The 21,001-nt window shown below is 37.2% G+C and overlaps 1 protein-coding gene across 1 annotated transcript in view; it reads left to right on the top strand.

Annotated features, from left to right (window-relative positions):
- The window catches only part of LOC131164336 (serine/arginine-rich splicing factor SR45-like), a 31,306-nt gene that overhangs the window by 9,507 nt on the left and 798 nt on the right, over positions 1-21,001 (top strand). Inside the window, exons 3-11 of the mRNA XM_058121446.1 lie at positions 3,018-3,106; positions 11,093-11,139; positions 11,268-11,348; positions 11,492-11,642; positions 11,727-11,967; positions 12,047-12,112; positions 13,223-13,339; positions 18,820-18,886; positions 18,972-19,009. Of these exons, the coding sequence (XP_057977429.1) occupies positions 3,018-3,106; positions 11,093-11,139; positions 11,268-11,348; positions 11,492-11,642; positions 11,727-11,967; positions 12,047-12,112; positions 13,223-13,339; positions 18,820-18,886; positions 18,972-19,009 (897 nt within the window). The remainder of the gene's footprint in view (positions 1-3,017; positions 3,107-11,092; positions 11,140-11,267; positions 11,349-11,491; positions 11,643-11,726; positions 11,968-12,046; positions 12,113-13,222; positions 13,340-18,819; positions 18,887-18,971; positions 19,010-21,001) is intronic.

The raw sequence follows: 21,001 nt of genomic DNA, 5'->3' as shown, positions 1-21,001 counted from the left end.
AGCCTAAATGTCTTGCAAGGGCAAAGATGTCTGAAAGACGCCAGAGCAAAAATTTGAATTAGATAAGTGATCAAAATTAGAACAACTGAATGAGTATATAAAATTCATGGTCCACTGCTTTTAGAGAAGGGAATCACAAATGCATCATGAATGGGTTTATAAACTTATTTATTTGTGTGAGTCCCCTTTGTGATTCCAAGGGAGTTGGGTGAATTAGGCAACACTGTTCCAAACAAGCTCATAATTTTCTAGAAATTGAGTTAGCCATTGCCCATGGATGCCAGACATAAGGGCCACATCCCGTAGTAATGCCTGTTTACCAGGCTTTTCCCACCCTTTTTTGAAGGTTGCCCAAGGACATGATTTTCTTTCAAGTTGTCTCCCGAGCAAAGAAAGCACCTTTGTAGAGCTTCAATGTTCTGAAATTCCAAACCTCCGAAGGCAAATGTGATTGTGGATGGCTGTTATTCCTATTATTACCATCACCTTGTAATAATTCACTTTAAACCACCATCCTTTAAAATTTTGACTTCAATTTCCTACATCAAACATATTTCATGCAAAGGATTGGAGAAATTGGAGAGGGAACACAGCGGTTTTGAGCTTGTGTTTAAAAAGTCATGCACCTTCTCATTTCATCACTTCGATTGGTTAGTGGCATCTTTCCACATTCGCGGGAATGTGATGTCTGTCGCATCTCATTCCCATGTTTGTTTGGGCACTGGAGCAGAACCTGATGTGGCTGGCATCAACAGTTTTGGGAATAAATGATTATATCAAAATATGGACATCCTTTTCCCACCCTCCCCACAATAAGTTTCATAGGAATTCCATTCCATGGGAAGCCTACTTTTGCGACCAAATTATCCTTCCTATTTTATCCGGTTGGACATTAATGCCCTATAATTTTATGTTATTACATGCTATTATCATATTTAAAATAATACGTTATGAAGAACTATTAAATTATTATTGCTGTTGTTATTATTATTACAATATAACTTAATGGTTAAATAGGGATAGCATTTTGCCCCCCACTTACTAAAGTGTTCAATTTTTTCAACTTATGATTGTTTAAATTATAGGACCTGGATTTAATTAGGTACAGTTCTTCATACATTGTTTATACACATGTCAAGGGTATAACAATCGTCTTCTCGGATTGCCTACTAAGATTTTCGTATCGAACCTAACTCTAACATGGGCATCCTGTGTACATTGCTGGGAATCTTACAGCACAAACCAACAAAATATTTACGATGAGGCTGGCATCCCATTCCTGGGAATGAGATTCCATGTGAATATTTTTTATGCTGCAAATCAACTTTCTCATGTGAGTTACATAATCTTTCACAGGAGCATTCCTTCCCTTGCCCAATCTCTGCAGATCTGGAATTGTGGTTTTAAAGGATCTTCGTTTCTTCTGTCCTGTGAGTAGATTTTTGGAAACCTGGGGAGAGCAATTCTCTCATTCCCAAAGGTACCTCATGCAATCAGATTCTGAGCCATCTTCCCTTCTTTCCATTAGCATAGGTCACGAAGTTAAAGTCTTGACCATACACCCAGGGATCTCCCTTTGTCTTCTCCCTGTAAATGGTTTAGCCCTTAGCAATTCCCTTGATTGGCCTTCCCCAGGCTTATACACACCAGAGAATAGACATAACATCTGCCAAGGACTTAAGAAAGCCATTTGCAGTGGAATTTGTCTCCCTACTGTCAATGATCGCGAAGATCTTTTTATTCCAAGCACCATCACTTTTTCTGTAATGGGTGATTACCAATTATGGTCTCTAGATGCTATTGGTTTGTTGCCTATGTGTTCTCCTGTTGGTTTGTTGCAAGCAAACCAGATACCCTTTCCAATCTATTAGAAAGCTTTTGATAACAGCCTTTCTTCTAGCATATCTCAATTCCTTGACAATCCAAGATATGATTTTCAGAGTTTTCATTTGCTTAACATAGTGTCCTCTCCTATCTTTCTTCCCTCATTTTTTTTTTATTTTTTTTTCCATCCTTCACAATCCCAATTTTATCATAGTCGAAGGAAATTCCAGCCTTCTGCTGGCACTGCTGATAGTTCCCCATTTTTCTTAACAACTCCTCTTTTTTCTTCTTCTTACTTTCATTTTCGTCAAAAGAGATTGTTGAGTTGCTCATTTAAACCTCCAAGTCGTGCTCAATTAGTTTGCTAAATGATCTTATCTTGTGCAGGACCCATCCGGATCTGTTTCTAAGATTGGCACAGCAGTGTTGCAAATGCTCTTTTCTTATTCTTTCATTTTCCTCAAAAAGATTGTTGACTCGCTCATTGAAACCTCCAAACCGTATTCAACTAGCTTGCTAAAATGATTTTAGCTTTTGCAGGACACTTCAGGACACTTGCTTCTGTGATTGGTACACCAGTGTTGCAAGTTCTCTTGTCTTCTTCTTACTTTCATTTTCCTCATAAAGTCTGTTGACTTTCTGATTGAAACCGCCAAACTTTACTCAATTGGCTTTCTAAATGATTTTACCTTTTGCAGGAACAGGATGCATCTGAAAACCTGCTTCTAAGATTGGTACACTAGTGTTGCAAGTTCCTAGAACTTTTTTAGTATTTAAGTTAATTTATTTTTTCGATGAATTTAGGAAGGTTCTCTTAAATCATTTTCCCTCACAATTTTGTGTGTGTATTGTAACCCCTGCCAAAACAGAGCATGCCCACACGCTTGACACAACTTATGAATACAGTTACATTACTGTGACAAGCCAAAAACTTGGAAGTATGGTGCAAAAAATGCATCTTCTCTGCATGTCCTTGGTTTTGATCCTTTCGCTTCTTGGTTAATTATACATCCTGCAATGCTCCCTTTATGATGCCTTATAACATCATTATTCTCAATGCATGTTCACACGAATGCAGATGCATCTACTCATGTTTGTGTGCTTGCATTTGTGTGCAGACACTATAGTGCCTGCATAGAAGTTTGTAATTCTTTAATTCCTGTCATATGTTCACACATGGCTCTTGATTGCAGGAAAGTTTCACCAGTTGCTGAATCTCTTACTCTTTGTATCGAGCAGCTCACCAGGAATGTGAACGAAGGCCACCTAAGAGAAATATTTAGTATGTTTTAGTCTTATATACTTATTTTATGATCTGTAGGCTGCATCTTTTTTTGGTGGTTGATAATAATTTTACTCCTCCAAACTTCTGTACAATTTATTCTTAGGCGCTACTGCACTAGAAAATTTCTTTTCCACTCAGTGTCTTCTACCTTCCAACAACAAACAACGATAACAAACCAAGCCTTAAGTCCCACTAGGTGGGGTTGGCTGCTTGCATCCTTTTCTGCCAATTTATGTCAGTGTCTTCTACCATCAAAATTTAAAATTGTTTTTAAGTATCCTCCTTTTTGTGAGGGCGGGCCTTGGATCAATGGTAAGGTTGCTCCTTTGTGGCTGGTGGCTCATGGGTTCCAGTCCAAGGAAACAGCCTCTGTGCATAAAAGCAAGGTAAGGTTGCATACACTGTGCTGACCCTCTTCTTACCCTTGTAAAGGGAGGAAGCCTTGTGGCTTGTGGACGCCTGTTATCCTCCTTTTTGTGTATTACAGGATAATTACATAAACGTTTTGGTAATTGCTGTGCAAGACTTGCTGTGACAAAAAATACAAATGTTGCATATTATGGCATCCACTGATTAATTGAAAAGCTTGTTAATAAATTTAAGTTGTGCTTCCACAAAAGTGGCTTTTTTGGGGTGGGGAGGGGGTGAGGGCTGGGGCTTGTGATGCAATATGGGAAGGAAATTTAACTAGTGATAAATGATGCTAGCAAAGAGGAAAAGGCTATGGTGCATGGCTATCTTCTTTGTGAATAATAAGGCTGAATGTGTGGCGTACCTCTTATTGCATTGCTTTTGGATGTGAAAATTAGTGGATGCAGCTTACAGCTTGAAGGTGTAATGGGAGGCTCGAGACTTGATTTGATATGAGCTGCAGACTTACGCGGGTTTATATTTTTATAGAGAGTAAAAAGTTAAATGTGGCGTTTCCTGTCATCATTTTTGGAGGGAAAGGAACGAGGTGGGCTTTTGAGGGAGTTAATCTTTTTGTGTAGCCTATGAAGCAAGTAGGGGTCTAACCCGTTGGATTGGTTCGATTTTAGCCAAAACTGATGATTTTCAGTTTTCATAATTTACAAATAAAAAACGAACCAAGAATTGATGTTTCAATAAAACCCAAATTAATTATCAGTTTCAAGAATATTTAAATTATCTAACAACTTAATGTATACTTAAAATGTTTGGGATAAATAATTTAGGCCACATAAAAACTACTTTGATTAGGCTGAAGCCCCAACAGAAAATGCCCAATCTCATGGAGGTTTGGTTCTTGTGAGTACTATGAGAGAAGTGGAGAGAGTCTTGGTTTCTGTGGAGCAGGGGAATGGTTCCATTTATAAAATAATCGACATGGAACAATAACAGCAGGTGCCTGGCAGTGTTTAAATTCGAGGAGGTCCCTTGTACAAGTCCCGCATCATCCAAGAACAAAGATGCATAAAACTTCGCCTGGCAATACTGCAGCTCAAGGAAGCTACGTTGTCTCATATTGCCCACGGATAAAGGCGGAGATCTCTCATTCTATAAAACTTTCTATACTCTTTTATCTTTTTATTTTAATATATTCCTCAGAAAGAGCATAAATAAATGCAACAGGGATTAAATATAAATGTACGTTTATTGTAAATATGTTAATTGAATGTTAATTTAGAATATGGATCTACATTTTGATTTTTTGGTTTGATTCACATTTGAAATTGAAATCGAAGTTGAAACTAATTTTTTATATGTTTAAAAACTGAAAACAGAAAAACTGAACCCAATGGTGAAACGACTTGGTTTCAGGTCAGTTTTGGGTTTTTGGGTAATATTTGCACACACCTAGAAGTAAGGATACTTAGAAAATGACAGATATTAGTTGAAAAGCATATAATTCTTTTATAAAACTTTAATATTCTTTTAATTGAAAAAGATTTGATTTGGAAGAATAAGAAGTACAAGGAGCACAAGAAGTCCTCCTTAAAAGATACAAGAGGAAAGAAAAATTAAATTGAAATAAATCGAAACAGCACAGCCAACCACTCATGCTGCAAATCAGAAAATGAAAACCCTGAGCACTGAGCTCTAAAAACTGACAAAGAGGCCAAATTCTAAATCTTATCCAAAACATCCTCTTCCCTGTAAAAAATACGGGCATTCTATTCCAATCAAATCGCCCACAAAACTGCCAAAATTGCACACCTCCACTAGGCTGAAGCATTCTTATCCCTTCCAAAGCCAGAAAAATGGATAGCCAACAAATCTTTCACCGACTCTGGACACAACCAGTTCCCTCCAAATAAAACAAAAAAATTGTTCCACACCCTCTAAGAAAAGGAGCAATGAAGGGAAAGGTAAGAAGTGAATTCTGAATTTTTGAAATCATAGAAAACAAACATCGGAGATAGTCTTAAAAGGCCTCTTATTCTGCAATAGATTGTTAGTCTCTATTAAGAATTACAAACCAAATAAAGCCTTAACCTTAGGGGGGGTTTTAATCCTCCAAATGGATCTATGAAGCAGGAAAGACAAGTTTTTCTTGGTTAAGTGCTCAAAAAAAATATTTGCATGAATACTCCCTAGAAGAATCAAGAATGAAAGAATGATTGTCTCTCCTTTGGGAAAGGAGCCTACCATCCAACAACTTAATAAGGAGGCAAGCTCCAAAACCTCTCTATCGTTAAGAGCCCTATGAAAATGGAAATCCCAATTGGAAGCAGCTCCATTAGAAATAAAGAAGGAAGAAATTGATTCAATGTGCAAAGAGGATAATCTAAACAAAAAGGGAAAAGATGGACAAAGTGAATAACCCCCCACCCAAATGTCTTCCCAAAATTGAACATGGTACCCATTTCCCACAATAAAATTTTAATTAGGAATGAAAAGAGGATATAATTGTGAAAATATGCTTCCGAGGACTGTCACAAGAACATCTCATACCCTAATTAGCATCCCACATGTTATCCTGTAGACCAAATTTACTCTTAATAACTTTGTGCCAAAGAGAAGACTCTTTTATGGGAAATTGGCGCAACCATTTATCCATTAAAGCAATGTTTTTAAACACCAAATTAGCAAGATCCAAAACCCCTCCCTTTTAGAACTACAGACAACCTCATCTTTATTCTCCCGCACCCCAGACCAACGGAAGTCTCTTAATGTTCTCAATACTACTGGCTGCCCAACCTTTATCTTGTAAAATTTGGGTTGTAATTTCTTTTATTCTTCATTGTGAGCTCCAAGTTAACTAGTCTATTTTGGGCTTGTTTTAGGTTGTGGATTACTCATGTGTCTTGTTTGTGTTGTGAGGTGCACACAATTGTTTGGAAAATGATGATGGAAGAAACTACCATATAAGCACTTCTATTACTAATAAGGTACAAAAATTGGAAAGAACAATATTTATTTAGAAGAGGATTTTTGTAGGCCTACGATTGAGGGTTTAGACTGGAATCCCATTTTCAGGGATCATGTGATTTGGTTGGAAAGGCCTTTCAAGGAGGAGGATGTGTTGGGGCTGTTGTCTTTGGGATGGAAAGGGATAAAGATCTGGGTCCAGATGGGCTTAATTTGGCTTCTTTCAGTGTGTTGGGATGTGGTTAGGATGGATTTGTTAAGGTTGTTTAATGAATTTTATTGCAATGGGATTCTAAGCAAGAGCATTAATTCCAATTTCATCACTTTGGTGCCTAAGAGGAATAGATCTATTAAGGTTGCTGATCGTAAGCTTGTTAGTTTAGTGATTAGTGTGTATAAGATCATTGCTAAATTCTCTAATAGGTTGACTGTGGTGTTAGATGATACTATTTCTAAGACTAAAAGTGCATTTGTAGGGGTTAGGTAGATTGTGAATGCTATTTTGGTTGCTTATGAGGTTGTAGAGGAGGTTGATAGGAAGATGGAGAAGGGCATTCTTTTCAATTGGATTTTGAAAAAGCTTATGATAGGATTAGTTTTGAATTTTTTGGATAAGGTGTTGTCCAGAAAGGGGTTTGGGGAGAGATGGAGGACTTGGATGAGGGGTTTCCTGCCTAATGCCTTTTTCCCCTCAGTTATTGACTGGATAACCAAAATTGTGGTTCAGAGCATCAAGAGGTGTTAGACAAGGGAGTCCACTACTCCTTTTTGTTTGCTTTGGTTGTCGATCTTTTGAGTAGAATGGTGGACAGGGCGGTTGATAAGTTAAATGGCTGGAATTGGGTAGAGATAGGGTTTGTGTGTCCAATCTTTAATTTGCTGATGATACCTTTTTTGTTTTTTCCTTTCATGATTATAGAGATTCTTTTTTGAATATTTCAACTCTTCAAATATTTGAGAGGGTTTCTAGGCTTAAAATTAATCTGGGGAAGAGTGATATAGAAGCCATCAATTTGACATCTAGTAGGTCTAAAGAGTTGGCTTTGTTAGCAGGTTGTGGTCTTCTGGATTGGTCCTTGTCTTATCTAGGTGTCCTGTTGGAAGGTAATCCTATGTCTCTGGTTTGTTGAGATCCAGTGATGGTGATGGACCGATTCTAGCGTTTGGATGGGTGGAAAGGTGAGTTATTTTATTTAGGGGGTCACATTACTCTTATTCATGCTTGTCTTGCTAGTATTCCTCTTTATTATTTGTCTGTTTTTAGGATTCTGGTGGGGATAGCCAGTAAAATTGAGAATATCACGTGAGATTTCCTTGGGTCAAAGGTTGGGATAAGAGAGGTCACCTTGTTTGCTTGGAGACTGTTTGTAGGTCTAGATTGGAGGGGATTTGTGTCTTGGTAATTTGGTGTCTAAAGTGACCACTCTTTTGGCTAAATGGTTATGGAGGCTTTCCTTAAGAGGAGTCTTCTCTATTGCATAGAGTCGGTAAAAGTAGATCTGGTATGCATGTGAATGGTTGGGATGCTAATTTCAGAATGTTCTTAGGAGAGTTCGTGGAGGTGTATTTCTTTGGCCCACCCCCTTTTTGTTCCTCACTAAGTTTGCCTTGGGTAGTGGCTTTTGTATTCGTTTTTTGGGAAGACGTCTGGGTGGGTAGTGCTGCCTTGTTACATTCTTTTCCTTGTCTTTGTCATTTAAATTCAGATCATAAGGAAGTTATTTCCTTTTTTTTCTTTTTTTTTTTGATTTTTGAAGGTCAATTCATTTTTCTTAGGGCTTCTATTTCTGTAGAACTCCTAAAGATAGGGAGGTAGAGGAGTTGTCTTCCTTCTTGATGTTATCGGGGACTTGTTGCCCTTCCTTTGAGGTGGATGGGCGTTCTTGGTATTTAGACTCTTCGGGGGCTTATTCTTGCAGATATTTTTGTGACTACTTGATTAATGCTAATATTTCCTTTCCATTCCATAGAATAATATGGAAGGCCAAACTTCCCTCAAACATCAAGGCTTTTATTTGGTTGGTTCATAATAGAGTTAACACCAACAATCTGTTGCAGAGTAGGATACCTTCAAAGGAACTTTCTCCTGATATGCTTTTTCCTTGTCTTGGTAGTTTTGAAATAGCGTCTCATTTGTTTTTACTGTTTGTTTGCTTGGAATATATGGAATAAGTTTTTTGGTCTTTTGAGAGAAAATTGGGTTTGTCCAAAGTCGGTGGAGGATTTGAAGGTTACTTCTTTTGCTGTTTTGGTAAAAGGAAGGATGGCCATGCTTTGTGTATGTGTGCGGTTTTTGCAGTTTTGTTGGATTTATGGATGGAAAGAAATGCTTGTATTTATGGAAAAAAAACTCAACGGATCTATGTTATGGGAGAAGATTCATTATTTGGCTCGCTTTGATGTGCTTCTGCTAGTTGTTTTAAAGGAGTGAGGTTTTTGGATAACCAACGGATTTGGTTGTCTTTGTTAGTCTGATTGTTTGAGTTTTGCTTTATTGTTTTTGTTTTATTTTTTATTTTCTCTCTTCTCATTCTTCTGTATTGGAGGATTTCTTGTTCTCCTTCTTGTACACCTCTTTTTCTAATAGTCATCTTCTTTTGCTATAAAAAAAAGCTGCAAAGAGTGTTTTTTTTTCCTGGGCTCTATAAGACAAGTGCCAAAACGGTCTAAGACAGTTGTCCATCCCTCACTATACATGTACCAACAAAGCCTACTAACACGTTAATATATATGCAGGCAGGTCCCTGCATATGCAGTGGACAACATATGCATTGTGTATAGTCTCACTCAAGCATGCCAAAACGGTTAAAGACAGTTGTCCATCTGTCACTATACATGTACCAACAAAGCCTATTAACATGTATAAGCAGGTATGTCCTTGCATATGCAGTGGACAATATGTGCATTGTGTATAGTCTCACTCAAGTTTATGTGCAAAATTATATATTGTTACAGTTGTATATAAAAAAGAAGTTGAAAAACATCATCTTCCAAATCATCTCCAAGAACCATCCAAATCATCATACAAAAGATCTATCTTAATCCATCCTTTTTGTGTGCATCATTGGGAAACTCCTATTTATCTTCAACATCAACAATATCTTAAATTATTCTTCTTTAAGATTCTTCTTTTTCTTCCTTTTCTTTTATCCTTGCAAGTTCCTTGGTCCTATAGAAAATTCATCGACACCAAAGCATCATGACTAAGTTACTAATACAAATTATAAACTACTAATGAAGTAATCAGTTAGTAAACACAACCGCCAACCTATGAGTAAAAAAGATTGGTAGATTAGTTTACTTGTTCCTTTCTTCCTAGGATTTTCTTCATGAATGTCAAAGCATTATTGGATATCCATCCATAAACTGTCACCTGAAAGGCATGAATCTTCTCTGTTTGTTATGCACTCAGCATTGGATTGCATATTGGGGAGACAAATAGGGTCATATTTTTTTCCCTCCCTCTCGTCTTTCAATTGCCTCATCTCCAAATTGATACAAAAGCAAGAGCATAGAATTTTTTGCTCTAAATGGTACTTCTTGGAGTTAGCATGATTAGAAGTGCTCCAAATGGTACTTCTAGGCTAAACAAAATTGCCATTGAAGCTTCTTGCATTCATTCACTAATCTCTCTCACCATAGTGCTGCACCTTAATTTATGTAAATAACAGGTCATAAAAAGCATTGTAAAGGATAAAGAAGGAATATGGAAAATAGCATGTGAGTGTGCTAGGACCAATTATTTACAACATTGTTTTTTAATCTTTAGTAACAGTGGCCATACTCATTCCACAGACCTTATGCCTTGTGAAACTTCTCCATTTGTGCATGAATTTTGTGTTGTCTAAGAACATGAGTGAACATCTTTTCAATCGTAAAATATAGGTCAATCTTCATGGATCTTTCATTGTCTTTTGGTGCAAGCAAAGTGACAATTGATGAATGTAGTAATTCTAATGTTCTTGGGAGGATGTCCTGTGCTCCCCTTATTGTATTCTTTGGTCCACTAAAATATAATTTTTTTTTCTTATATATATAAAAAAATAAGTTCCATGATGAGAGGAGGTTGTTAAACATGAGGTTGTCTTGACCTAGTGGTGACTGGTGAGGGTGTTACACCAAAATATGAAAGGTCACATGTTCAACTTACAAAAATAGACCCTCCAAATGTGGAGGTAAGGCTGCACGCATCTTGCCCTACCTAAACCTCTTATATGGCATGGGAGGTGGCAGCTTGTTACACTGTGTTGTGCTTGACAAGAAGAGGTTATCCAATGTACACAGTGCACTGATGAATTTGTAAATGTTTGAAGTAATTGAAAGTGGATTCTTTGCATTACATGGGGTTGGATTCTACAAAGGGTCAAAATGAGCTTTCAGCAATGTTTGACACAGTTACAAGTGCAATGTCATGTGGGCAAAGAAGTATTGGAAATACAGTGCAGGTGCAGAACATAGTCTCGAGAGTTGGTAGCAATTGAACGGGATGTTAGTACATAAAGCTTTTCTTGCATGCAAATTAATTGGTTCCTTATGAAATAAAGTTAAGTTACGAATTGACTATTGGGACTTTTTTGAAGCTGATTTTCACTGTATCTGCACTTTTATTTGCAGTGAATATGTATTTATCCTGTTTTTATATTTATGCAGGTAATTTTGGTGAAGTTGTGAACGTAATGTTGGCAATGGATCGGACAGTGAGTTTCTATAAAATTTTATCTCATTGTAGGGGACGCTAGTATTTTATTTTATTTTAATATTATTGTTTTTTTGGGGGCAGGGTGTGGCCTGACATTGCAACTTGAAATTGGTTCTCTGTTTGCAGGTTAATCTTCCAAGAGGATATGGATATGTTGAGTTCAAAACTAGAGTTGATGCAGACAGGGCTCTGTTATACATGGATGGTGTATGGCATGATTATGATGTGGAAGATAAATTATTTATAGAAATGGAATTTGCAATGTCGCATGCACTTATATTCTTGTCAGCCTCATTGCAGGCACAAATTGATGGGATGTCACATGAATATTCTTGGTTGCTTCATTGTAGGCACAAATTGATGGGAATGTCGTTAAAGCTAAGTTCACATTGGCTCCAAGGCAGAAGGCTTCATCACCCACAAAGGTTGCAACTGTTCCAAAGAGAGATGCTCCCAAGAATGATGAAGTTGAAAAGGATGGACCAAAGCGGCAGAGAGAATGTATGCCCTAAACAGTAGACATGTTATTGTACTAGTTGGTTTGTCTGGTTTCTTGTAGTATTATTATATTTTGTAATTTTCCAGCTTCTCCCCGTCAGAAGGCCCTTTCTCCACCACCACGAAGAAGATCCCCTGTAGGACAGCGAAGAGGTGGATCTCCTAGACGACAGCTAGGTTCTCCTCCACGCAGGCGTGCAGAATCTCCTGTTCGTCGACGAGTAGATTCTCCTTATCGCCGTGGTGACACACCTCCCAGAAGGAGGCCTGCATCTCCAGCCAGGGGTCGTTCTCCTTCCCCACCAAGACGTCGCCGGTCACCTGCAAGGTTAGCTGTGGTTACATAATTTCTTTAACAATTTGGTTAATTTGACAGCTGCTGACCTAATTATTATTTTTCTTTGTAGGGTCTCCCCTCGAAGGATGCGCGGTAGTCCTGTACGTAGACGTTCTCCCCTTCCTCCAAGGCGTCGGTAGGTTATGTACACTAATAAAATAACATTTATGTGTTTTCTAAATTAAATGATGGTTGCTATAAACCTTTGTTTTGCATTGTTGCAAGCCCCTTGAAAGAATTGACTGCGTTATGGTAACTGACAATTCATATCTTTACATTTGGGACGACAAAATGTCTAAACCCACCTGGTCAATGCTATAAAATAGGAGCTCCTATAAAGAATTAATTATGCCAAATATGGGACTATCTCCTAGTGTAATTTTTATCTGTTGGTGTTCTGGGGGAGCATTTCCTTGTGAAGCTTGCATTTGATTGGAGGGCTGCTTAGATGCAATTTTGATTTGTTTTAAATTTTAATTTTGATTCTTCAAAGGTATGAAATTTCTATGTATTTTTTTTTTTTGTTTCAAATTCGATTAAGAATGATGGAAATTAGAGTTGAAGCATGTCAGTTTCATTAGACATTATAAATTGTTGATCAACGTAAAAATGGACTAGTTAGAAGTAAAATATCACTAAAAAAAAATTACATCAATGACAGATATGTGGTGTATAAGGTGCAATAACCATGAAGAGCATGGTGAAAACATGCTATGGATGGCGTTAGATCAGACCTGTACATGATCTAACTTTGCGTATGGAACTTGTGTAGTATGGAGCCTAAATTATTGGAAATGAAATTGGTAATCTCAGTGCTGAAGCTCATGGAGGGCATGGTGGAAACTTGCTAGGGATGGCAAAATCTGTGGCAGAAGGGATGTATGATTGCCTTAAAAAAAAAAAAGATAAAGAAGCTGAATCGAAAGAATGTTGAATAGACTGATGCAGAAATAACTGTAAATTCCTTCCTTCTATAAGGAAGAAACAAAAGTTCCTTTTCAGCTTTTAAGAGAGATTGTTATTATTTTTTATTCTATATCTGACATGTTCTGTAGGTCCTGCTGCGTTAATTTACTTTCTATAAATAGATGTCGATTCTGCGTAAAATCTAATTACTGTGATTATGAACTGATTTAGCTTAGAATTTGTGGCATTATATATTCATTCCCAGCACATTATATTTGAACAAATATTTTATTTGCTTTTATTTTATTTTTTGCTCTTTTTCTGCTCATTCGTTACTTAGTTCTCCTCCAAGACGAGCTCGCACTCCGCCTAGGAGGTCCCCAGTTAGACGTAGACGAAGCCGCTCTCCTGTTCGTAGGCCTGCTCGATCACGTTCAAGAACAGCATCGCCACGGAGGTAACATTTAAATATGAAAGGATATAAGTGCTAATTTTGTAATGTTAATTTATGTTTTCTCCCAATAATTCTGTAGATGTCCTTCCACATTATTTATTTTTGTAATTGTTTGTGCTTTGCATTCATTGAAGTTTGATGGCAATGAGTTTAGTGTTTTTAAGTAAATTAATTTGCAAATTTTTATAGTGTTTGGGGTTCCTGAGCTCTAAATTCAGCAATGATAAAATAATTTGTGCATTGGTGCATTGTCAAGCCCGGGAAGGAGTGATTTGTGTGGGGGGCATCTTTTTCACACTACTAGGGTATCAATAGGTTGGTAGTCTTACCTTTTTTCCCTTCTCTAGGACGGAGTGACTTGTTAAGTGTAAATTAGCCAAGATGAATGCTGTTTGAGGTTTTCTTGGTTATATTCTGCCAGGAACATGGCATTCATTTTTCATATGTTACCATAATATCTTTGTTTTTGTTTAACCCAATTGAGGGATAAATAATTTTTCGATTCTAGGTTGTGACAAAATTAGGAACAATCTGCTTCCTTGAGTTTAATTTTTATATTACCTTGCTGGTACTGATACTTGAATATATTACAGATGTTAAAGGATTGTTAAAGTCTGCAACATATTCCATTTAGTCTCAGCACCATTGAAGGCATCTTATTCTATTAGGCACTTGTCAAGAAAGGCTTCAGTCACTGTTAATTCCCCTAGGAAAGCCATTAGCAAAGTTCTTCTTCAACTAAGTGTTTTTTTCTTGGGAAAGCTACTTGGAGAGAATATTGTGAGGTGGTTATCTGCATGTAAAAATGCAGTTGAAATTGCTCTGCACTTCTTACCTTTTGTTTTGTTTTATTTTTTTTTGTTTTTTTTTGTTCTGTTCTGTTTTTTTTTTTTGTTTTATGTTTTTTTATGTGTTCTGGGGCAAATCCCTTATGGAATATAACTAAGTACTCTGCTGTGGGCATTCATTCAGTGGTGGCCAGGTCTATTGAGGCTGGATTGTGGGCTTGAAGGGCTGTATATTCCAGTACAAAGAGGGTGAACTCATTGCTTTTACCCCGCTCATGATCTTGGGTTTTGTGGAGGGTGAGAAATAGGAGATCTTTCAAGAAAAGAGAGATATGTCCATTTATTCTGTAGGATGTGTGGATCATAATGTTGTATCTTTTGGTTTAGGAGTCATTGCTGTCTAGATCTACGAGCTGTTCTAGACTTTTTGATTCTCTTTTAAATGAGTCTTTTGTATATGGGTTGGCGCCTTCTCAGTGCCATCAAATGATAAATATTTTTCTTTTAGGGACGTCTATGATCAGTCATGCTCACTTGCTGAACTGGGCACGTGTATTCCATGCTGTTATCCATTCTGTGGTTGCAAATTTGGATGATTATGTTGGATTTTTTTACTTTGGTATTGAATTCGGTACTTTTTTCATGTGTGTTTGATTGGTTTGCATGTTTAATATTTCCATGAAAATATATGCAATAATTATATACAATATAAAAAAAATTTACCAGGCTCGGAGATTAGTGTATTACTGGCACATGGGGGTGCAAAAACAAAATCAGGAAATTACAAGAAGTTACCGGAACTACAATTACTAATGGATGGAATCAATGAAATCAATGGCAACCTGAGTATTCTCAAAATGCTGCCCGTTGTTCCTAAAATACATCATTAATCCAACATTTCTGGAAGGTTTGTACGTTTAGAAGCCCTTCTATATCTTTTTGTCTACACCGGCCAATATTTGGTGTGAGGGATTAACTGTACGTACCTTTTTTATATTTAACCGTTAATGGGGAATGTGGTTGCACATTGAATTTCCTGTAAGACTGCTGCAGAGTCCCCCAAAAAAAACCTGGATCCCCTGCAGTTAATCAATAAATGCTGGAGACTCAGTTTGTTCTTTGCACAATTAACGTCTATGACGCAATATAGTGGCTCTCTTTTGAAGGTTTAAGGGTTAAAATTGTTTCTCACGCTGCTTCCTTCCATGCAAAAGGCAATCCTTCCTGCCTTAGTTGACCTAATTTTTGTACAATAATTTGTAAGAACTTTGAGAAGGTCTCCAATTGCCAATCTGGAGCTCTCCTGGTGAAATCACATTCCACACGACCTTTTCATCGGAATTGTGATAATTCAAACTGACTGAAACTTCTTTGCTTCTGGACAAATTGAACAGTTTTTAAAAATGGCTGTTAAGAGAGGCCTCCTGCACCATCTATCTTGCCAAAGAAAGAACTGATTGACCCTTCTCAGCTTTGAAACAAATTTGGTTGAAGAAGCAATCCTGTCATTTTCGTATGTTTTTGAGGACCCCACCCCATTTGCATCTTTAGGCTTCTTTTTTCTTGGTGATTGATTCAGACTTAGCAGCCAGCAGATTCCCCCAAACTTGATCCTGCAGCATAAATCTCCACAGCTGCTTACCTTGCTACTTGCATACTCTTGCTAAGACACCACTGAGATTAGCAATTCCCAACACATCTGGATGAAAAGGTTGTTTCACTATTCCCAATTCATCAAATGGAATTTGAAAATCTGCTCCGAAACACCTCCAGGGATTTCTTCTCAATGTGATTCAATCTTTTAATGACTGAACAAGGGTTAGGGAAGTGACGTAGACTGGGAGGTGGGAGAGACTGCTGTTAATAAGATCGAGTGTTTCTCTTTTAGACAAGGATTTTCTCTGCCGCATTTAGACAAGAAATTTCTCAGGCAGTCACATTTAATGCTTGTTTCTTTCAACTACATTTTTTTGTCATTGTTGCAGTATAGTCATTATTAAGAAAGAAGTTTGACTTACTGCTGCATCATCATGCCCCTTTCACCTTTAGAGTCTTCCAACATGCATGATCATATTGTCTCCGACTGTTGGAGTTTATTGTGTAGTAGATTTTTCTTCGCTTCTATATTGTGTCTCCTCATTTTTCCAATTTTTGCAGTGTTTCACTCTGTTTCTGAAGTGCTGCAAATTGAAATCACGGGCAAAATGAAATCAATGAAATATAGTATGTTGATTGACCTTGAGCCAAGCTTGTGTTTGGTGCGAACCCAACCATCTCATTTGAAGCTTTTTTCATTTGGTGTAAGCTTTTAGGGCAAGTTGCTTACCATGATTTGTGGGGTTTCTTCGTAACCTTAATCGACATTACTTGCTTTTATGTTTAAGCTTGCGTCGCTTGCTGGCTCACATGCACCTATGCGAATTTTGTGCCAAAACTTTTGCATAATGTTAAGCTAATGTCTGCCCCTTGTCTAGCTCAACTTGGCGGAATCCGAATGAGTTGAAACTATGGTGTGGCTGTAGCTTTGCTTGATTAACAAATCTAGCAGCCTTAATGGGAAGAAAGTGGGCTGCTTATGAACTTATTTACTTATTTATTTATTTATTTATTGGGGTGATGAAGGGGATGTTCACATCTCAGTATATTGGAGTCACAGAAGTGATATTATTTCTAAAGCAAGTGGGAATTGTAATTTTATCAACCATCCAGTTCCAAACACCCAATCCTTACCCAAAGAAAAAAAGGAATTTCAATAACCGATTCAACGATTCAAAACCACCCTGGCGATCCAGCTCCCATGGAAAATCACATTTCAGTAGAATCGTTGCAGAATCGTAACTGAATCGGTGGAATCATGGAATCGGAATCGTGAGTAGTATCGTGATGATTCTACAGTTCTTCCTGGAATGGGTCTCTTCCCTCTTTGGGCTTGAATTGTAAGGCACAATATGTGTTTTTACTGTAAAAGAGGGCACAAAATTTTTACATTAAGCCAAAATCTTGAAATCTAGGACAAAATAGCTCCCAGCAGCTCTGTTTGACAGCTTTGATGTTCGATTCTTCTGTCAGCAGCAAGGCAGCAACCAGCAAACCCTTCGAGCACTCTCGTCTCTGACTCTCCTCTACTCTAGTCGACTACTCCTGTAAGGCTGTAACAGTTCTGGTCGTGTTCGACGTGCAGTTCAACACTCGCCGGAAGCTCTGTTTGACGGCTGAGGTGTTAGATACTTCGATCAGCAGCAAGGCAGCAACCAGCGAACCCTTTGAACACTCTTGTTTCTCTCCGACTCTACTCTAGTCGACTACTCCTGTAAGGCTTCGATGTGCAGTTCAGCACTCTACAGTTGACTCTTCTGGTGGCACTAAGTTCTGATTGTTCTTTGGATGTCGACTCCTTTCTTCAGTCCTCTATCGAACACCTCAGCAGCCAGCAGAGTCAGCACTCTTCTATCGACTCCTTTGTTCCTCTTCTTTTTGCAGCTGTGCTTACTAAGCTTAGTCTTAAGAATTGTCATAAAATTCCATATATGTTTATTTTAAATATTTTTTAATTAAGCTTACTAATTGACTTATTAATTAATTTTATTAATTGACTTATTAATTAAGCTTATAGTCTTAAGAATTGTTGTAAAATTCCATATACATTCATTTTAAATATTTTTTTAACATTGAAACTTGAATCCTATGATTCTCGTTCCGATTCTACGATCCAATCCTGCAGACCTCTCTAATGATCCTAAGTAGAATCCTGATTCTGACAACCTTGATAAGGATTCACATTCAGCATATTCAGGTGACTCACCAGTCATTAATCTATTGGGAATAACATAACCATAATTTGGATCGACTTGCTTAGAGAACCTAACATAACCATAATTTGGATTGACTTGCTTAGAGAACACCTTCAACAGATGGTAAAGATATGGGTTTTTATATTTTCATTGCTATTATTTTTTAAAAAAATCTCCTGTTTTTTTTATGAGTCTTCTCTTCTTGAGAATTTCCACTTCTCAACTGCCTTTGTGATTGTATGCGGTCATATATTTAAATTATAATTCCTTCCCTCAATTGTCCAGTCAATTCTGAAGGAATTCTACTTCATTTTTTTCCCTGATTCTCCAATTTTCAGGTGTCTTGTACTATTATTTCACCATTTCTTGAAGAAAGCATTCATAACAGCATATATAAATGAAACAACAGGGGCAATCAATTCTTTATGCCTGCTATTTCCCCTCTCATTTTTAACTTTTTTGGTCATATAGAAAAATTTTCATGTATTCAATAAAGAAACAACTAAGCCTTTATCCCAACTATTTGGCCTCTTGTTTCTAATTTTTTTTTGGTCATATATAATAAGCTGTCCTGTATCCAGCAATGGCAGCGACTATGTTTATCCCAAAGATTTGGCCTTGTCTCTAATTTTGGTCCTATTTAAGAAGCTGTTATATGTTTATTTTTAATTTTTATGCCATGTCTTGTATTTATCTCCAATATCTTGTCCTTGTAGTATTTGGTCTTGGATGGGTTGTGGTCGATACAAGAAATTTATTATAGTTTTCAAAGGTCATATTTAAAATGTTCACTGTCTGATATGTCATATTGAACCTTATAATATGTTTGGAATTGTTAGTGTGCTCATTGTAAGTATGCTATTTCTTTATAACTTTTCTTCAATGCCTTTCTTATGCATGGCAGAGGTCGAGCACCAGCAGTAAGACGTGGGAGATCATCGTCCTATTCTGAATCACCTAGTCCGCGGCGGGTTTGTTCTCTTCTATTGTTGTAAATGTGATTCTTTATTTTTAAATTAAACTGTCTAAGCCTTTTTTACCTATCTATTGTGACAGGTAGTCAGAAAGGTGTCAAGAAGTCGAAGTCCTAGAAGGTAGTTTTTTTGTTTGTGAGAATGGTTTCTTCTTTTCCCCTCTTTCCATTTTTCCATGTGAAAAGAATGACATTCTTTGAAATGATATAAGGATTAAGGAGAAAGAAGAGGAAAAGAGAATATTCCTCTTTCCTTTATATGATAAGATTTAGAGTTCTATCTTACTGGTAGCTATGTTGTGTTTGTCGGTCAACTGGCTATATCTATATAACTAAAGAAGCATGGTAGTGTGCTAGTATATCTTGAAAACAGTTTGGATTTGACTATGTTGCTTTTTACGAATTGCTTTCAAGATATATATAAATAGGCTTTGTGGATCAATGGTATTATGTTTTAAGTTTTTTTCTCCTAGAAGTTCACTCAGGAGTTCTTGCTGGTTTGAGATCTATTTCAAGAACCAAGAGTCGAATGAAATGATTTTCATTTCTAAAACAAATTAAGTCATGAAAGATGAAATATATTGATGAAAATTGAATGATCATGTGCCCAATGCATATACATGCATCTACGTATGAATGAATATTGTACTATTAACTAAAAGGTTGAAAGAAGTAATTCACCTTTGAAAATCAAAATGTTAATGCCTCTATACACCTAACCATTTCTAGCTTGAAAAATGATCTATTCTTGAGGGTTGCACTTGGTGCTGTGGCTGGTCTAGTTAAGGACTTTTAGCCCATGTTTTGTGCAACACAGATAGGATAGGACCATCTGGATAGAGCTGGCTGGTCCCCATGTCTCCTTCAGCCGGCTGCAGCTAGCCGTCTCCATAAACCCAAAAAGAGGAACAAGAATGCCCTTGCATGTGGCCTCCATCTTCTCGACAATAGATATAGGTGGGAATGCATGAACAGAAGAATTACAAATGAAAACTAGTTATGACTACAGAATAAGTTTGTTGCCAGAGTCCAGAAACTGCATCAATGAAGAGAAGGAACCACCCATGATTGTCAGAATTGTTTGTCCGTGCCTGATTGTGGTCATCTTCTTCGGAAACCCCCACTTGCAGCTGCAATTGTGGTTGTCTTTACGGATTGTCCCTGATTGTCCTCCATGCCAGAGATAACTTTGATTCTCTGCGATCATCCTCGTTCATTCCAATTAAAGCTTGATATACAATGTTGGTCCATAACCTAATAGCTTAAGCTTTTAGGTGAAGTGGTAATCTAACAATCCCGACTGCTGAACTAGAGGGGATAGGTTTCCAGAAAATGTCTGATGAAGAGGTTGGTTGTTGGGCTGGAGAGTGTAGATCCAGGTTTGGCCATGTTTTCAGATCCGACCATTGAAGGGTATTTTGGTCCTGTGAATGGTTAAACCATAGCTTGGTGTCCTAATCAAATATGGGATTAGATAACAGTCATCACCTGTCCAATTCAGTCCAGCTCTTCTGTCTATCTTGGCAGTGAAAACAAGGCACACCTGAGGAGAATTAAATGAAAGGAGTCGCGGGATATTTGGAATCCTTTGAGAACAAAAAAAATTTGAACAATTCAAAAGAGAGAAAAAGCAGAGGGTTTTTAATTTTAATTTTATTTTTTATTTTTATTTTCCAGTTCTAGAGGCCCTAGGAAAAGGATTGTGAATTTTTTTTTTAAATATTGAATTTTTTGAATATTTAAATGGTGGGTTTGATTGGTATCCAATTGAATTTGTTGGATCTGGATTGGATGCCACTGTTGAATTGTGAATTGTAAGATTCAAGGTCGTCATGATCATTTAAATTTTACTACAAAATCGAATTGATAGACTAGTGAATCAAACAACTCAAATCAACAATTTGAATTGGGAATCAAATAACTTTGACAATCATGGGTGGTTCCTTCTCTTCATTGATGCAGTTTCTGGACGGTGGCAACAGACTTATTCTGAAGTCATAACTAGTTTTTACTTGTAGTTACTGTTCTTGTATTCCACCCTATATCTATTGTTACCATTTTTAGGCTGGTCAATTTGTTTTGAAGTTGACCAACAGAATGCCATGAACTTCAA

This window comes from Malania oleifera, chromosome 9, assembly GCF_029873635.1.
Source record: "Malania oleifera isolate guangnan ecotype guangnan chromosome 9, ASM2987363v1, whole genome shotgun sequence".
In the NCBI taxonomy this organism is placed as follows: Eukaryota; Viridiplantae; Streptophyta; class Magnoliopsida; order Santalales; family Ximeniaceae; genus Malania; species Malania oleifera.
Note: the sequence above shows the minus strand (reverse complement) of the source record. Positions and strands in the feature narration are given on the sequence as shown.